The sequence below is a fragment of the Sceloporus occidentalis genome, unplaced genomic scaffold (genome assembly GCF_023333645.1).
Source record: "Sceloporus occidentalis isolate IW3139 unplaced genomic scaffold, rSceOcc1.0.p SCAF_50, whole genome shotgun sequence".
In the NCBI taxonomy this organism is placed as follows: Eukaryota; Metazoa; Chordata; class Lepidosauria; order Squamata; family Phrynosomatidae; genus Sceloporus; species Sceloporus occidentalis.
In genome coordinates, this window is record NW_028317030.1 from 6,445,016 (window position 1) to 6,460,631 (window position 15,616).

General features: G+C 43.6%; 1 protein-coding gene across 1 annotated transcript in view; it reads left to right on the forward strand.

The window, feature by feature from the left end:
• Positions 1-4,538: 4,538 nt before the first annotated feature.
• The window catches only part of LOC149288790 (VPS10 domain-containing receptor SorCS3-like), a 204,871-nt gene continuing 193,793 nt past the window's right edge, over positions 4,539-15,616 (forward strand). Inside the window, exon 1 of the mRNA XM_089491469.1 lies at positions 4,539-5,192. Within this exon, the coding sequence (XP_089347595.1) occupies positions 4,539-5,192 (654 nt within the window). The remainder of the gene's footprint in view (positions 5,193-15,616) is intronic.

Here is a 15,616-nt window from a genome sequence, read left to right on the forward strand (position 1 = left end):
GAATATTTTATGGCAGAAAAATGAAAAGAAAACCTAAAAATTTCCGCAAGACATGGTAATCAATCATTTAAATCTTGATGGACTTCTTAAAGAAAAAGCATTGAATAGTAAACTAGCTCCTTATAATGAAGTTTGCTTAGGATGTGGTGGGTACGTGGAGTGGTCTTCCAGTAGAAATTAATACAATGAGGGAATATAAACATGCAGTAACTTAAATACTTCTTTTTTTATTATCAGTCAGCTGGTAGTTATTTTTTTATATATATTTTTTTCTGTCATTTAAAATAATTCAATTGATTAGGATAAATATTTTTTTTGCATTTTAATAAAAATAAAATAAAAAAAAAGTATTTTGATTTTAACTTTAACTGGTTTTAGCGGATCAATAGAAATTAGGAACTGAAACCTCAGCGAAGGGACTGACCTGTTTAAAATGGGGACATCTGCTGACCCTAGGCCACCATGTGCATGCGCAGTGCTGTGGGATGATTTAACTATTTAAATACCCGGTATTTTCTTCCAGCTGTAACGTGTGATATTCCCCAGATTACACATCGTTAGTACGTTAGCTGCGGCAAAGTACTTTTTTTTGCTGTTATTGAAAGGAAATCTATCAAGGGACCCGTGGGTGAACTTCATCTGGAGAAATCCTGATTAAATGTAGGTATTATTAATAATGGCTGCCAGTAGAGGCTGACCTGGGAGGCAGGGGACCAATTATCCTCCCGGAAAATGTCATTTCCTATAGTGTAGGAATGGGGGATATCTCGGCCCTTTATAAATGAATCATAATCTCAATAATAATTTATATCATCCAATGGATTTTGGTTGATGGGGATTGCGCAAGACCTGATGCAGAAGCTTATGACACATAACTCCTTTTCAGGAGGATAAGTCCCTCTTTGGGCCTTGATGCCCCTCTTCTCTTCTCCCCTAATGCCCCTCTCTCCTCCTTCAATGCATCTCTTTCCTCCCATGTGGCCCATTTTCTTCCCCCGATGCCCCTCTTTTCTAGGAGGTCGGAATGTTTGCTGGATATGAGGGGATCGCAGGGTTCTACAGCCCTAAAAGCCCTGATAATGTGTATAAAAACAGCAGGAAATGCATTTTCTCCAACTTTTTTTTGCTGACTATTATGTTTGGTTTTAAAAAATATATATATTATTATTAATATTAATAATAATAAATAATAATAATACAAAATGTATTTTTAAAGGGCTCTTAGTTTCCCAGCAGATGGGTAAAAATAATAATAGTTTTTTTCTGATGAGGAATACGTTTCTATCTGCCTGTCTTAATGAGAAAGGTAACTAAGTTGCATTTACAAAGCGGTCGAGTGTCAGCTTTAAAGCTCAGTGTGGTCAGCTCACCAAACATGGTCCCCGTTATTAATGGGTTAAATTGGCTGCTATACCATCTTAATTTTGCCTGTGTTTAACCAATACTCCTATTCTTAAAGGGACAGCCCAGTGTCTCAGACAGCCTTTTAAACAAACAATGCATATTAGACAACCATGTAAAATGCATTCTTTAAACCTGGAAAAAAGAAATAAAAAATAACCACTTACCATTTAGCAGAAGCTGCAACTCCAGATCTGCAGCTTCTCACATCCTCTATGGTCTGCTGATTTGGGGTGCTTTTGGCACGTGCCCACATGTCCCCCCCCAGTACATCTGCTGCAGGCACCTAGAAAGTGGTTTGACAAAGGGGCAAATCTATATGGAGGGATTCTATAGAATGGGGACACCATGGAAAGGGGCCAATCGTCTATCATATGCATTAATGGCTGCTGTGTCCATTTAAGATTTTCTGGCTGCAATGTCCAGCCTTGAAGCTAGGGGGAACTGTTTGCGCACGGGCACAAATAATAACCTAATGTATCAGTAACACTGGTAACAAAATGGTCCTGTGTTATGTTCTTAGCCCACTGCTAATAGTCATTAATTATAACCGTGCGTTGGCTACTTGGTGGCAAATATTTGTTTGTTTAACCCCCCAAAAAACCAATGCTTTTATATCTTAGTTGTGAGGATCTTGAATCTCTCTGGCATTGTTTGTCTCCGGCGAAGAATGGGTTATTCATCTTCTCTAAAGGATTTACACTAGATGGCGAAATTCATCGCTTGCTGAGGTGCGTAAAGCGAAGGAGGGCGTTCTGCAGTGGTTTCCGTGGACCGAGGACCCGAAGGATTCGCCTTTTGCTGTTTCTAAGTGTGGGTGGTGGGTCGGGGCCGGGGGTCCCCCAAAATGGCAGTAATAACAGTGTGTTTGTGGGGGGGATGTGTACCTGATCCAGACATAATATTATCTCTTATTACAGGTTGGTCTTGTACTCTGCAAGGACACTAATACGTTGGGGAATTAACCCTTTCTGAGTTAACTATATTAGCCCTAGTGTTCCGTGTAGGAGACAGTGGTTACTTTTTATGTCAGGTTTATGAATTGAATGTTTGTAAATATCTTTTTTCTCTCAATATCTTAATGAGTTAAAAAAAAAGTTATCAATAGGTCACATAAAATGTCTCAAAAGTCCCCAAAACCCCCCCTCTGTGGCCTTTAATGGCTGATAGAAAGCAGGGGAGGTCAAGCTCAGGGTGTGAGGCAAACCTAGATGTCTAATATTATAGCGTTTCAAAACATTTGGCGTGGATTTCAATTTTCAATGTGCATAATCACGTTCTGTTTAATAAATATTTGCCTAAAAGAGGAGCACAGAAAGGATACAGCCTTGGTGTAACTGTTATATGAAGGTATTCTGACACTAGGCACCCTGGTGGCAGTATTGGGAACTGCAAGTAAAATACACAGCTTTTTGCACTGGCCAAATTTATCAATAAGGACAGCCCCTGGGCAATGGCCCTTCTGCCCCGTTGCCAGCACTCCCATAATCAGAAAGCCATCGACCATGAAACACCTTTTGTTTTTTGCACTATTACAAAGAGTGTAACAGGTTTTGTAATAGGTCTGAATTGCTTGTGTTGGGGAGAAGCAAAAAAAAACCAAACACCGGAGGAGCTGATCTATTAACTCTGCCAAATTCAACATTTTTAAGTAAATCCAGCTTTAGAAACATCTTTTCCTAGCACTGCTGAAAGTTCAAACTCTTCCCAGAAATAATTATTTAAGTACGCGAAATGAGCTCTTATTCATAATTGTTCGGGGAACTTTTAATTGTCACATGACACAAACCAGTCACTAATAGATTGCTGTTTGTAAAAAGAAGTGCAGACAGCAACATTGTAATTCTATAGGAACAATTTGAGTGAACAAATCATAACAGGAAGATAAATAAGATGGTACAAGTAAGAAGCTTAGACAGAGAGAGACAGACAGATAGACAGATAGACAGATAGATAGATAGATAGATAGATAGATAGATAGATAGATAGATAGATAGATAGATAAAGGGATAGATAGATAGATAGATAGACCCATTGTACAGCGCTACAGATATGGGATTGTGTTTTTTCCTTCCAGAATGAAGCGCTTCTTCATTAACCCTTTACAGTTAGCCTATCCCTCCTTTACAACATCCAATGCATCTCCTGGCAGAATCCTGATACCTCTCTGGCAGTGAAGGGTTAACCCTTCACTGCCACCCTCTGTGCCACCCTCACCCCCATTTACTGAAAGGGAAGACCAGTCCTCCCAGAAAGTGCCAGTCTCCCTGAGGTCCATCTCTCTCCCATGCAGTCAGGCAGCTTCAAACCTCCAGCACGAAGGGGCAGACAAGCACCTGGGGGGCTGCTCTCCATGCCTGACTCCAGATGTCTGCTGCTGGGGGCTGGAGCTGCTCTTCTCCCAGTGATGACACCAGTGAGGGGGGACCTGGTACCTAAAAGATCCTGCCCACATCTCATTCAGCTGCTGCACTCACAGGATCACTTTATTCTGCTGTGTGCAGGGCTCAGTGATACAGCCTGCTGGATTTAACTCTTCACTCACTGAAACTGGAGGATTTAACTCTTCACTCACCTCATAGCCTATAGGATTGCACCTACACTCCAGGCTACCAGGGCTGCACTCAGCCACGGGGACTAAACTCTGATCTCACTCAGTCTGCAAGCTTGCACACTCAAACTGTGCTTGCACCCTGAAGCTGGTGGCTGGCACACTCACCCTGCAGGCTAGTAGGCTTGCACACTCACCCATGCAGACTTGCACACTCACCCTGTAGGCTTGAACACTCATGCTGTAGGCTTGCACACTCACTCAGGCTGCCAGAGCTGCGTGGGAGATGCTGTGATCTGATAAGAACCTGCGCTGGGGTGGCTGAGGATGCTATGTCTGGATCCATGGTTCTCCAGGAGATCACACGTTCCAAGTGAAATGCTGTGAGTTTGCATGGTGGGCTCCTAACATTTGGCTTCAGTTCAGGTCCTCCCCATGTGGGGGCTCACTTGATCACATCGTGGAACCTTGAGCACTTTAACCGAAAAGCTCTCTTTTTTTTTAATAAACAAAAAGGATCCAGCAGCAGATGAGACTGTAGAGGAGGCAGGGAGTCTGTGCAGAGGAGACAACATCCAACCCAATGATGGAGAGGAGATTAGGAGGCATCTCAGCCAGGGTGCTGGGGGTTTTCTGGGTCTGTCTTCTGCTCTGGACTCCCACCAGCGGGGACATCACTTGTAGACACTGTCACGCCCGAATTCGGCAGATAGAACGCGGAGTAACGCAGCCACTGAGTGGGGTGGATCAGCGGAGGATTGCAAGAGAAGTTCTTCCGAACTCAAGTGGAGGTGAGGAGGATGAAGATGAGGAGGATGCCCAGCAGCCCAGTGTCTTAAAGAAGCATATTCATGGTGGCCATGAGCCAAGAAGAGGGTTTAACAGCTGGGAGACACCTGCAAACCCCACCAACAGAGATGGCAATGTTAGGAGGGTCCACAAGCCAAATTCTGGACCAAGGGGACACAGAGCTACACAAAAAGTAAGCAGAGTGAAAAGAGAGCAGGATGGAGTGAGGGGCAAGGAGATAATGCTACCTTCTGACCCCAGCCAGGAAGACCCTTACCTAGTGGATGGGCAGAAGGTCAAAAGGTCTGAACTCAAAGGGTCCAGAGAAGAAGGGAGGTTTACCAGAGCCAGATCAGAGGAACTCAGACTCAGCAGCACCAGCTTCCCCCTGACTGGGGACTCAGCACACAACCAGGCTATGGTCCACTGGACTGGTGGGGACAACAGCAGTGTGAGTATTGCCTTGTGCACTGTTATTTGAGTGTGAGCGCACGCTTGTGTAGTGTCAGGAGAGTTTAAGGTCACCCCTCTGATGAGTTCTCCCATGTCTGCTGAGTGCAGTTGCAGGGTAACCCCTTGGGAATCAGGACTAGGTATAAAGTACAGCCTCACGACTCTATGAATTTCACGCCTAGGGTTATATTATGCATTTTATGTATTTTTCCTCTGATTCTAGAATGCTGCCGGTACCATGTTTATGACAAACAGCATGTTAAACACCAGTATCTATTCTGGGGATGCCATTAAAGTTTTATAGGTCTGCGCTATCGGAGATGAGTTGGGTATATTTTAAATATAACCAGCCCTAGTTCTGCTCATGGACACAACGCCTGGGGAACCAGAGTAAATTAGCAGAATTTCTTTAACCCATGATATGCAAGACTGCTGTGTACTTTTCAGGGCCTGAATGGGTTACATTTGCAAATGCCCCTGAGCCACTTTCATTCTATATATCATGTTGGCCATTTCATGTCATATATTACAGGCCATCAGGCTCCAATGGACATTATCCAGTATAGGGAATGTGATCTGACTGCTGATTCAGTACCATTACGGAATGGCTGATTTATGGTTAACTAAGGGTCCTGCCATCTCAAGACAAACTATAGACTAATGTCTATTTGGCCAGTGCCAAACCTTCTCAGCTGGCCGCCCCGGCCAGGCTTGGACTACTGATAGTCAGCTCTGCTGTATATAGGCTTGGGAGGCAGAATAAGATTTGTAATATTATCAGCCATCATGCACACTGCTGGGAAGATACAAACTATATTAATGCAAGCTGTTCTTGGCAAAGAAGCTTACAATCTATTTATAGAGAGATAAGCGTATGGAATAATTTTCCCACAATCGGTTCAAATAGTTAAATAAATAAAACACTTATGCTGATAGAATAGGATGAGAAATACTTATTGTGTGCGTTTCACTATTAACTCATTGGGGATTGTTGCTACAAACTATCAAGCAATAAATTTCCTCTTGCCAGTTTTGGAATAGCATTAAAGCCCCCTGGATGGCAAAGGACATGCTGGGGTTTATATGGTTGCGGGCACTAGGTGGCGCCCTTGATATCTTTTCCAAACAAATAGCAGCCTGTGTCTGAGCAGCTGAGCTGTAAATCTTCCCTGGGTATTTATGTGGGGTGATGGAACTTGTGATAGCAAATAGAATGAATACATTTCCCCATCTATTATCACACAGACAGTGTAAATATACTATATATTGTACATCATTTGCAGTTTGACTCATTCACTGCCAGACAGTGGCAGATTTTAGTTCCTAGATTTTTTTTTTTTTTTAGATAATGTGTACAAGGAATGGTTAAAGTTGGACTTGCTTATTTTGTTTGAACCTCCTGCTCCGTGTTTATGTGTATAGTCTCGGTATATGTTATGGCATTGCTTCTGCAGAGGTTGTTCCGTGTAGCAGTGACAATATTGACACTTTAGATTTGGGGCGTTGAGAAGCGCCTGTGGACCCATTATTTTTTGGATGGTGGGACCGCAACCTATACAAAGAAATGTTCATAAAACTCATTGGGTCAGACATCATGATGTAAGCTTTCTGAGTCCTTATACTTTTTAATATCTTTTTACCCTTTATTACATAATGTGAAAGCAGACGGTGGTCTGATTTGGTGTCTTTTCTTATCAAATCTCTATATCAAAATTGAACCCTCCTTCACAGCCTATTTTATTCTCTCCTCCTCCTCTAGTATCGTGTCTCTTTCTCCATAATTCCCTCGGCTTCATCAGGTTCCTACCTACTACATGGACCTTTATTGTCACCACAATTTGGCCGATGCGCTCACGTCATTTAATGGCGAGGTCTACTCTTGGCAAATGATGTCATGATCTAAAAGTTTTAAATAAACAATGTAATCATCAGCAAATTCGCTCATCAACAAGCATCTCCGACATAGCTTGAGCTTTTGAAGGTGGAAACTCTCTTGACTCCATACGTCTAGTTACCCCAAAAGTGGAATTCTGTGGAAACTAGTCAAAACTGAGTACTTTCCCTCGGTGTTGCATGGGTCATGACATCACAAGCAGCCACATGACATAACCATTATGAAACACATGATGCTATGGAATCTCCAGGAGAAAAATGCCTGTATCTAATACATGTAATAGTACAAGTAGTCCTCTCTGTGGTCATTTGACCCACTCGGTGAGGAGCACCAGTAGGTGTGTAGAAAATGGTAAGTATGCCCTCAATTAAGCTTCTTACTTTACTTCAATTACTTTAGAGATGGAGCAACCTTCAATAACCACCTACAGCATGGTCAGCCCAAAGATTAACAAGGTTCACACTCCAGCGTCTAACGAAAATCAACTTAGGGCAGGTGGTGCCACCATGTTTGAATACATTGCCAAGTAGTTTCAGTTGGGGTTCACCCATCTCTCGCCAAATAGTTGAATTGAGGCTTTCGTGGACGTTGCCGAATTCTGGTGAGACGTTTAACTTAAGTAGTAAACTTGAGGACTAACTTACGGAATGAACGAGTCGAACCTAGAAGTTTCTCACTTGGGTTGGAACCTTAAGGTCAGTCATAAAGTTGAGCACCAAGTCAATAATTAGCAAGTCGACCCCAGAACCTAGAGGATTATCAGTCAGCTGACCGAAGGGTCGCACATGGACAGGAAACGTCAGGTACTTTAGGACATTCCAAACAGAATCTCCTCCATCTGTGATCTTAATACAACTACCATAGCAGTACTTTTATGGTGGGTCCATTTTTACTTTGTGTGACAGAAGGGACAGGTTCCTGTAACATTGGAGAGAGTTCAGAGGAGGGATACAAACATGGTAAGCGGTTTGCAGGATAAAAAGTATCAGGAAAGACTGAGGGATCTCAATATGTCCGTCTTGGAGGAGAGAAGAGAGAGGAGGGACGTGATGGAAACATTTAAATAAAGAGATTTAACAAAGAACAGAAGGGAACTGAATCTAACACTAGAGGGTCAGAGGCTCAGATGGAATGTAAGGAAGTTCTAATTTACAGACAGGGTTGTAGATAAATGGAACAGCCTCCCAGCAGAAGTAGTAGATGCCAATATAATGAGGAAACTCAAACATGTATGGGATAGATACAAAGCTATCCTAGATAGGGGACCAATTGGGGAGCAATTAGGAGAAAGGGCACACTAGACGGGGCCGAATGGTTCTTATCTGCCATTCTATGTTGACTGACATATAAATGTTTAAACCAGGGATACGGGTGATGCCGAGCACCAGTGGGGAGAAACGTCGTCTAATACATGTACCGCACGTTAAACTTGCCTTTCATCTCTTAATGTTACCTTGAATTTCATTGTCATGATGTTTTTGGCGCGGGGGGTTGGGAGTGTGTTTTCTCTATAGAATAATACGTTTATTTTAAGGGAAAATAGGTATAATTTAGACATCTCTGTGGTGGCCCCTCGTTAGAATGATTCATACGTGATGTCACCACTGATGTTTCATAAACAATCAGGAAATAATTCCGGTTACAAGGCAGGGATTGCTGCGGGTGGGCGAAGCGCTGATCCCACCTGCTGATCCGGAACCGATTGGCGTTTCGCGTTACTTAAAGATCCCGATCTATTTTTATAATCGGCGTTTCTAGGAAATACTTGCTTGCCTCGGATCTGGAGAGAGAGAATCGATACGACGATGCGGATCCAAACGCGGCTTCCGACCAGATATATATATATATACTGGACGTGGGTTATGGGATCTGTCTCTGGAAAAGCCACAATCTCCTACTGTTCCAGAAACGCAACTCTCATTGCTGTGGAGAAAATGCCATTGCGCGCGCCAAACAGCGTTAAAGTCTTCTAAGGGGCATTATCTGAAGTGTCTGCGAACGCCGTCGAGAGCTGTTTTCATGTCTGATTTGGGTTTCTTTTAGCAAAATGGATACAGATGCCTGGAATCCCGAGCCAGAAACAACACCCTTGGAACACGTTGTTACTCCGAATGTTAGCACAAGTGTTGTTAGAGGAAGTCGCCGCTGAGAGATTCTTCCCTCCTTACACATCGTGTGCTGATTGCCTGCTGAGCAACTCGGTTAACCAAGGGGTTAAAAAGGGAGCAGTCGGCTTCAATGGTGCATGCTGTTTGGGAGAAGTTACATAGCAATAACAGTCTGTGGTGATGGCCGACCTCCCAAGTGTCCCTGCTAAAGGCCTGCTTCTAAGACGCAAATCGCTGTGTCCCTTTTTCCTCCCTAAATGTCCCTCTCTCATACCCCAAATCCATGTACTCCTCTTTCCTCCCCTGCTGCCACTCTTTCCTTCACTGGTGCCTCACTTTCCTCCCGGTGCCCTCTCCTTCTTCCCCTGTTGCCCCTCTTTCCTCCTCTGATGCCTCTCTTTTCTAGGAGGTCAGAATGTTTGCTGGGTATGAGGGGATCGCAGGGTTCTACAGCCCTAAAAGCCCCGATAATGTGCATAGAACCAGCAGGAAACGGCTTTATAAATTAAACCGGGTAAATAAACCTCATTATTCTTCTTCTAAATGCTCAGTTACACAAATACCCCACAATAGGGCACAAAATCCATTATAAAAAGTTTTACTAAAGCCCCACCTCCAACCACACCCCCGTAAAACCAAGGTGCCCCGCTGTTGGATGGTTTGAGACCAGGTGATTTCTTCTATTGCAACGAAATGAGCATCTAATGACCATCAATGCCATAGTGCGCCGCGCAGCGTGATGCGCACCCAACGGCCATACTCCGGGTCAACACCCAAATCCTCCATTTCGTGGGGTCCTGGAACGCCCCGTTCCCACCCAGTTACCTTTTAAATTAGGGTGTTTCCAGCAACATCAGCGGGAATGCCCATTGATGTTAGCAGGACCCCCCACCGATGTCAGTTCCCAGTCATGCCAATGGCTTCTGCTGGGGGAGGTCAAGAAACATCCATTGGGGAGAAAACCCAGCTAAACTCCTACGTGGGTTTTCTCATGGTCCGCTCAAAATGTACGGCCGCTATGATACTTTCTGCCCAGGGCCCGGCACAGCGGCCCTGGCTGCCAACGGCAGATGGAGCACAAAGATCTCCACGCCGGCAGGGATAGGCAAAGTGTCGGTGGCAAGGATTGTGAAGGTCCATAGAACATCATTAAACTGCCCACCGCAGACCCCGGTAAACGTCCACCATGAGCTCCTCGGAGACGTTCTTCGTGACGGCGTGCGAGGGGACACTAGAGAGAGTATTATAACCTCCTGACGACGAGTAACTACGTCTATATATGACTATCGTACGCAGCCGTTTAGGAGATAGATCCCAGCAGCTGCAATCTACCCGGAGGAGTAACGTGATTAACCCTTTCCCCCCCTGACAATGGATTGCATTAGGCATTAAGTCTAACAATAGCTCGACCTGAATCCATTTTTATTCTGTGTCCGGGGCTCACGAGAGAATTCCTTCATATTCATTACTATGAGTTACGGCACAAACCTCGCCACCCCCCCTATAAAGCATCTTTAACTCATATAATCTCTCACCGCAGACGCTAAATATTTAATATCGATGTTTCACTTCATCCACACGCAAACTGGCGAACCGTCCCAGAGGAGGTCAAATGGATGCGAGTGAATCGGAGATGTCATTATCTAGAAATAATGTTAAAATCGCCGGACAATGCAGCGCATGGTGATCATATTCACTACACTGGGGGTTTTGCAGGGGAGCTGCAGTTTGAACACTCAGGTTTAAATCAACTTTATGAAGGACTGAGATTATCCAGCAAGAAGTGCGGAGCTGGCCCTGTGCTGTATACAGTATTATAACCCCCAGCACTGTATACGGTAATAACCCCCCAGCGCTGTATACAGTAATATAACCCCCCAGCGCTGTATACAGTATAACCCCCCAGCGCTGTATACATTAATATAACCCCCAGCGCTGTATACAGTAATATAACCCCAGCGCTGTATACAGTAATATAATCCCCAGCACTGTATACAGTAATATAACCCCCCAGCGCTGTATACAGTAATATAACCCCCAGCGCTGTATACAGTAATATAACCCCCAGCGCTGTGTACAGTAATATAACCCCAAACACTGTATACAGTAATATAACCCCCAGCGCTGTATACAGTAATATACAGTTGAACTGCCCCGCCTCCAGTCCCGTCCCTCAAACCTCTGACCACGCCCCTCAATGAAGATAAAAAAGTTAGGAATTCCAAAAACCTCACCAAAAAGTCGAGAGCGCGTGGATTCTTTGGTGGATTCTTTGGTGGATTCTTTGGTTGATTCTTTGGTTGATTTTTTGGTTAAAGGGCTACCTGGGGGGGAGAAAAGTGTGATTGCCGCAAGATTCTAAACTTCTCTTTCACGAAAAGCGCTCAGATTTTCCGGTAGAAAAGCAATTAAATTTGGTAAATCAAGCTGTTTTGGTTCAGCTACAATAATCCTTGTAAACTCATTTCTAAGAAGTGATTGATTTTAATTTTCCGCCCCGCGGTTTGAGTCTTTCGGACGCCGGCTCCACGCATCCGTTATCTGGATCCCGGTTGGTAGTTTGAATGTTCTCTTAGACTCTTAGACAGACAGCCATGTTTTATAAACAGGAGTTACCATGACGACGGCGGTTTTCATTTAAAATTTCAAACGCATCATTGGAGGTAGTCAGGACTTTTAATGGCCAAAACACGTCGGTTTTTTAAACATATTTGTATCCGGGTCCCTCGGAACGTCGCAGGCGGATATTAGGAGACTTATGAGCCGACGGGATGTCAGCGCATGCGAGGACGCGCAGGAAGAATTATTACCGCGAGTCTATAAAACTCCAAAAATAAATAAAGAATGGGTTTTATTTCTCTGCCCTATAAAAATGACCGTAAATGTTGAGTGCCAGCAGCCTCTCGGGGACTAGAGGTCCGAAGAGCGATCTTCACCTAAGGCCAAAAAGTCCACCTAAGTTGGTTAAAAGGACAATAAAGGAGTTCCAACCGACGGATATTATTGAGTCCGTAATAGCGAATTTTATTTTTTTACAAAAAAAATTAAAATTAGAAGTTTTTTCATTATTTATTTATTTACCATTTATTCCCGGGACTTTCGCTGTTTTATTTAATGTTTAATTCGAATAAACTTTATTTCTCAAAGTACTGGTAGAGGAATTTATTTCAAAGGAGGAGAAATGTTAGAACAAGAAGACCGGAATCTAACACTAGAGGGTCAGAGGCTGAGATGGAATGAAGTTGAACTTTAAGGGTAGTAGATAAGTGGAACAGCCTGCCAGCAGAAGTGGTAGAGGCTAATATGGTAAAAGGGATTTAAACGTGCATGGGATAGACATACGGCTCCTGAATATAAGACGAGACCAACGACCGATTAAGACCTGAGCAGGCTAGACTGGTCAGACCGTTTTTCTATATCTGTTTATGGCAATAACCTGATTTTAAACCACATGACAATTAATAATTCCCTGAAAAATTCTGACCGACTCTAACCTTTTACCTGCACAGAGAAGTTTAGTATAAACATATCCAGGAATCTTTGGCTCCGGCTACCCAGAGCCTATCCTACCCGCTAACGACAATTTGCCACGTTAACTATATGATACCGTGAGAGCTCCACGCTTCCTCGGTGGCGTCTTCTCTGCGATATATTCCACCCCTCTACAATTTTGTGTCATTTTAATGCATTTTAGATCTGTCATTGAGCGGTGATCTCTCTTTTTGAGTAATTTGCACATTTTTTTTTTACACTATGCATTAACATCTCATTATTTGCATTAATAATTATTAACCAAACTTATCTTACTATTGTAATGATTTAGAATAATTTTTTTTTTTCTATCAACTCGAGTTATATGTATTTAAAATGGGGGTAGTAGAAGCATTGTTAAACACTCATCTACAGACACCAGACAAGCCAGAAGGTTTGTTTTTCCCTCAGAAATCTCATGGTGCTGCCACAACCACAAGGGATTCTGGGTAGGCACATGCAAATAAGCCTCTATATCCACTTTATGCATGGATCCCTTGAAAGAAAAACAAGCCCTCTGGTGTCTGTAGATGAGTGTGTAATAATACTTCTACTACCCCCTGAATTTTAGTGGAGGGGTTTCCATCACCTTTACTCACCATAACTTATGTAATGGTATGTCTTGGTTACCCCAAGCCTGAAATGTTAAGTCAATATTACAACCTCATGATGCTGAGTCTCATTAAGGATGAAAGAGTTGTGGTGTTTTGGCTGAGTTTGATTGAGTGTCCGTGAAAGAGGTAATGCTTGCTCCTCTGGCCTTAGGGCAGGGAAATCATGGGTCCTTGAGGTTGGTTTTGTGTGCTAGCCCCAGCCTTCGGGCTTGGTGTGTGGTGCCTATGAACATTTTTTTATCACAGCAACTGGTAAGGCTTGGCCTTCCTTTGGGGATGTTTTTGTAAGTATTTTTTTCGCATGTTTGTGCTGTTTATTTCACAGCGCATGTGTGTTTTTACTTTTTCATATATTTTTGTATTTTGAGTTTATTGATACAAGCCGTGATTTGATGGATTGGACACGAAAACGACACTGACAAGCCATGGTGGAGCCGGGTCCCCTAAAGGTCTGGCTTTTCTGGTGAGGAGGGGAGTTAGGTAGCTCTTCTGAGCAGCCCCCCCTCCTCCAAACAAATATTTCAGTGGCCCCAACCGTTGCGGGAAGGGGTCAAGAAGATCCGGCCCTCCTGCAGGCCTTATGGCCGAGGAGGGAAGGGGTTGCATATCCTTTGGGAATGCGGCCCCAGAAGAAAATGAAGAAGGGGACCTGGTGTCCACTGTAGCCTTATGGCCTTTTCTTCACAGCGAAGAACGAACCTCGGGGCTTTATGAGTGATGATCTGGTTATTGCACCTCTTCCCGAGTTTTGTCTAAAGGCTGTCCTGTACAGCGGGCAATTACTTTCAAGGGATCCATGTATAAAGTGGATATAGAGGCAAAAGGTGATTATTGTTGGTCTTATCTGCATACGCCTACCCAGAATCCCTTGTTGTTGTGGCTGCACCATGAGGTTTCTGTGGGAAAAACAAGCCGTCTGGTGTCTGTAGACGAGTGTTTAATAATACTTCTACTACCCCCTTAATTGTAAGTGGTTTTAAGGATTTTCCATCACCTTTACTCACCATAACTTATGAAGTGATATATGTATACATATACATATGCGTATATATACACACACACATATACACAAAAAACATGGCTTGTAATATCACCCCATTGCTTCTCGGCCTTTTGGCTAAGATCAAGTGTAGTTTCCCCGTGTGGTGGGGGGGATGACGCTGGTCCTCTGGCCTTAGGGTTCGGGAAAGCAATGGAGCCTGAGGTGGAATTGCCCCGGCAGAAATGTTGGAGTCACCGTGTGTGGTATTGCACGCCGCTGCACACGGTGAGTGCACGTTCTCACTGGCGGCCTACCAGCACTACCTTTTCCCCATGTACCTTCTGGTCTTGGGGTTAAGATTTTATTTTTGAATCCGGCAGGCCAGAAATGGCTTGTCCTTAAATTATTTTTCTTTAATTTATATAATTCACATCGTTTTTACACGAGTGCCTATTAATTTCCCCGTTTTTTAATTCACGGCTTTTGAAATTCACGGCTTGGCCCCCACGATTCTTTGGCACACTTTTTTTGTAACCACGTTTTTGGACGCTGTTTTTCTTTTTAGAGGCAGTGAAGCCTGGACTTTGCTGGAGGAGGATTGGGAGCCTTCTGGCCCCTTCCTCTCTTCAAGAAGGCCAGCAAGGAGTCTCACTCTTCGGGGTGACTCGAGATCCGACCCTCCCATGGGGGGGTGTTGGAATTTGTCCGAGTTCTCCGTGAGGGAACTCGGTATCGTAGTCTGGCTTCTGCTGCCTTGTGCACAGTTGCGGCACCCAGGAGCACGTCCCTCGGGCTCCAAAAAAAAATCAAAAAAAAATCACCCCATCCATGTTGGGGTGCCAGAGAGTATTCTTGCTTTGGGAGACAATCTGGTGTAGAGCCTGCCCCGATTTAAACACTGAGAGCTACCAAGAGGGGTCATTTCTTTCAAACAATTGGGTATCAGACCCTAAACCGGGAAACTAATCCTAATTTTATCATTTATTTCTATATAAAAATCTAAGTTTACTTTACGTCTTTGTTTCTTGGAATTTGACCCGATGTCAGTGTGAGGACCGCTTGTACTCATTATTTTATTTGCACTCCATATTTTCTTCCAATATCTTCATTTTTTTTTAGTTTTTTACATTTCTTGTTAAAATCTACATCCGTAGAATAGAACCATCCTCGTTACCGTATATTCGTTTCTCCGCTCCTTAATTCTTACTAAGCCAACCTAAAGCGTCTCTTTTCGTGATATATTTTTCTGCTTTGAAAACATCTCATTTTGGCACCGTAGCGGATTTATAAAAG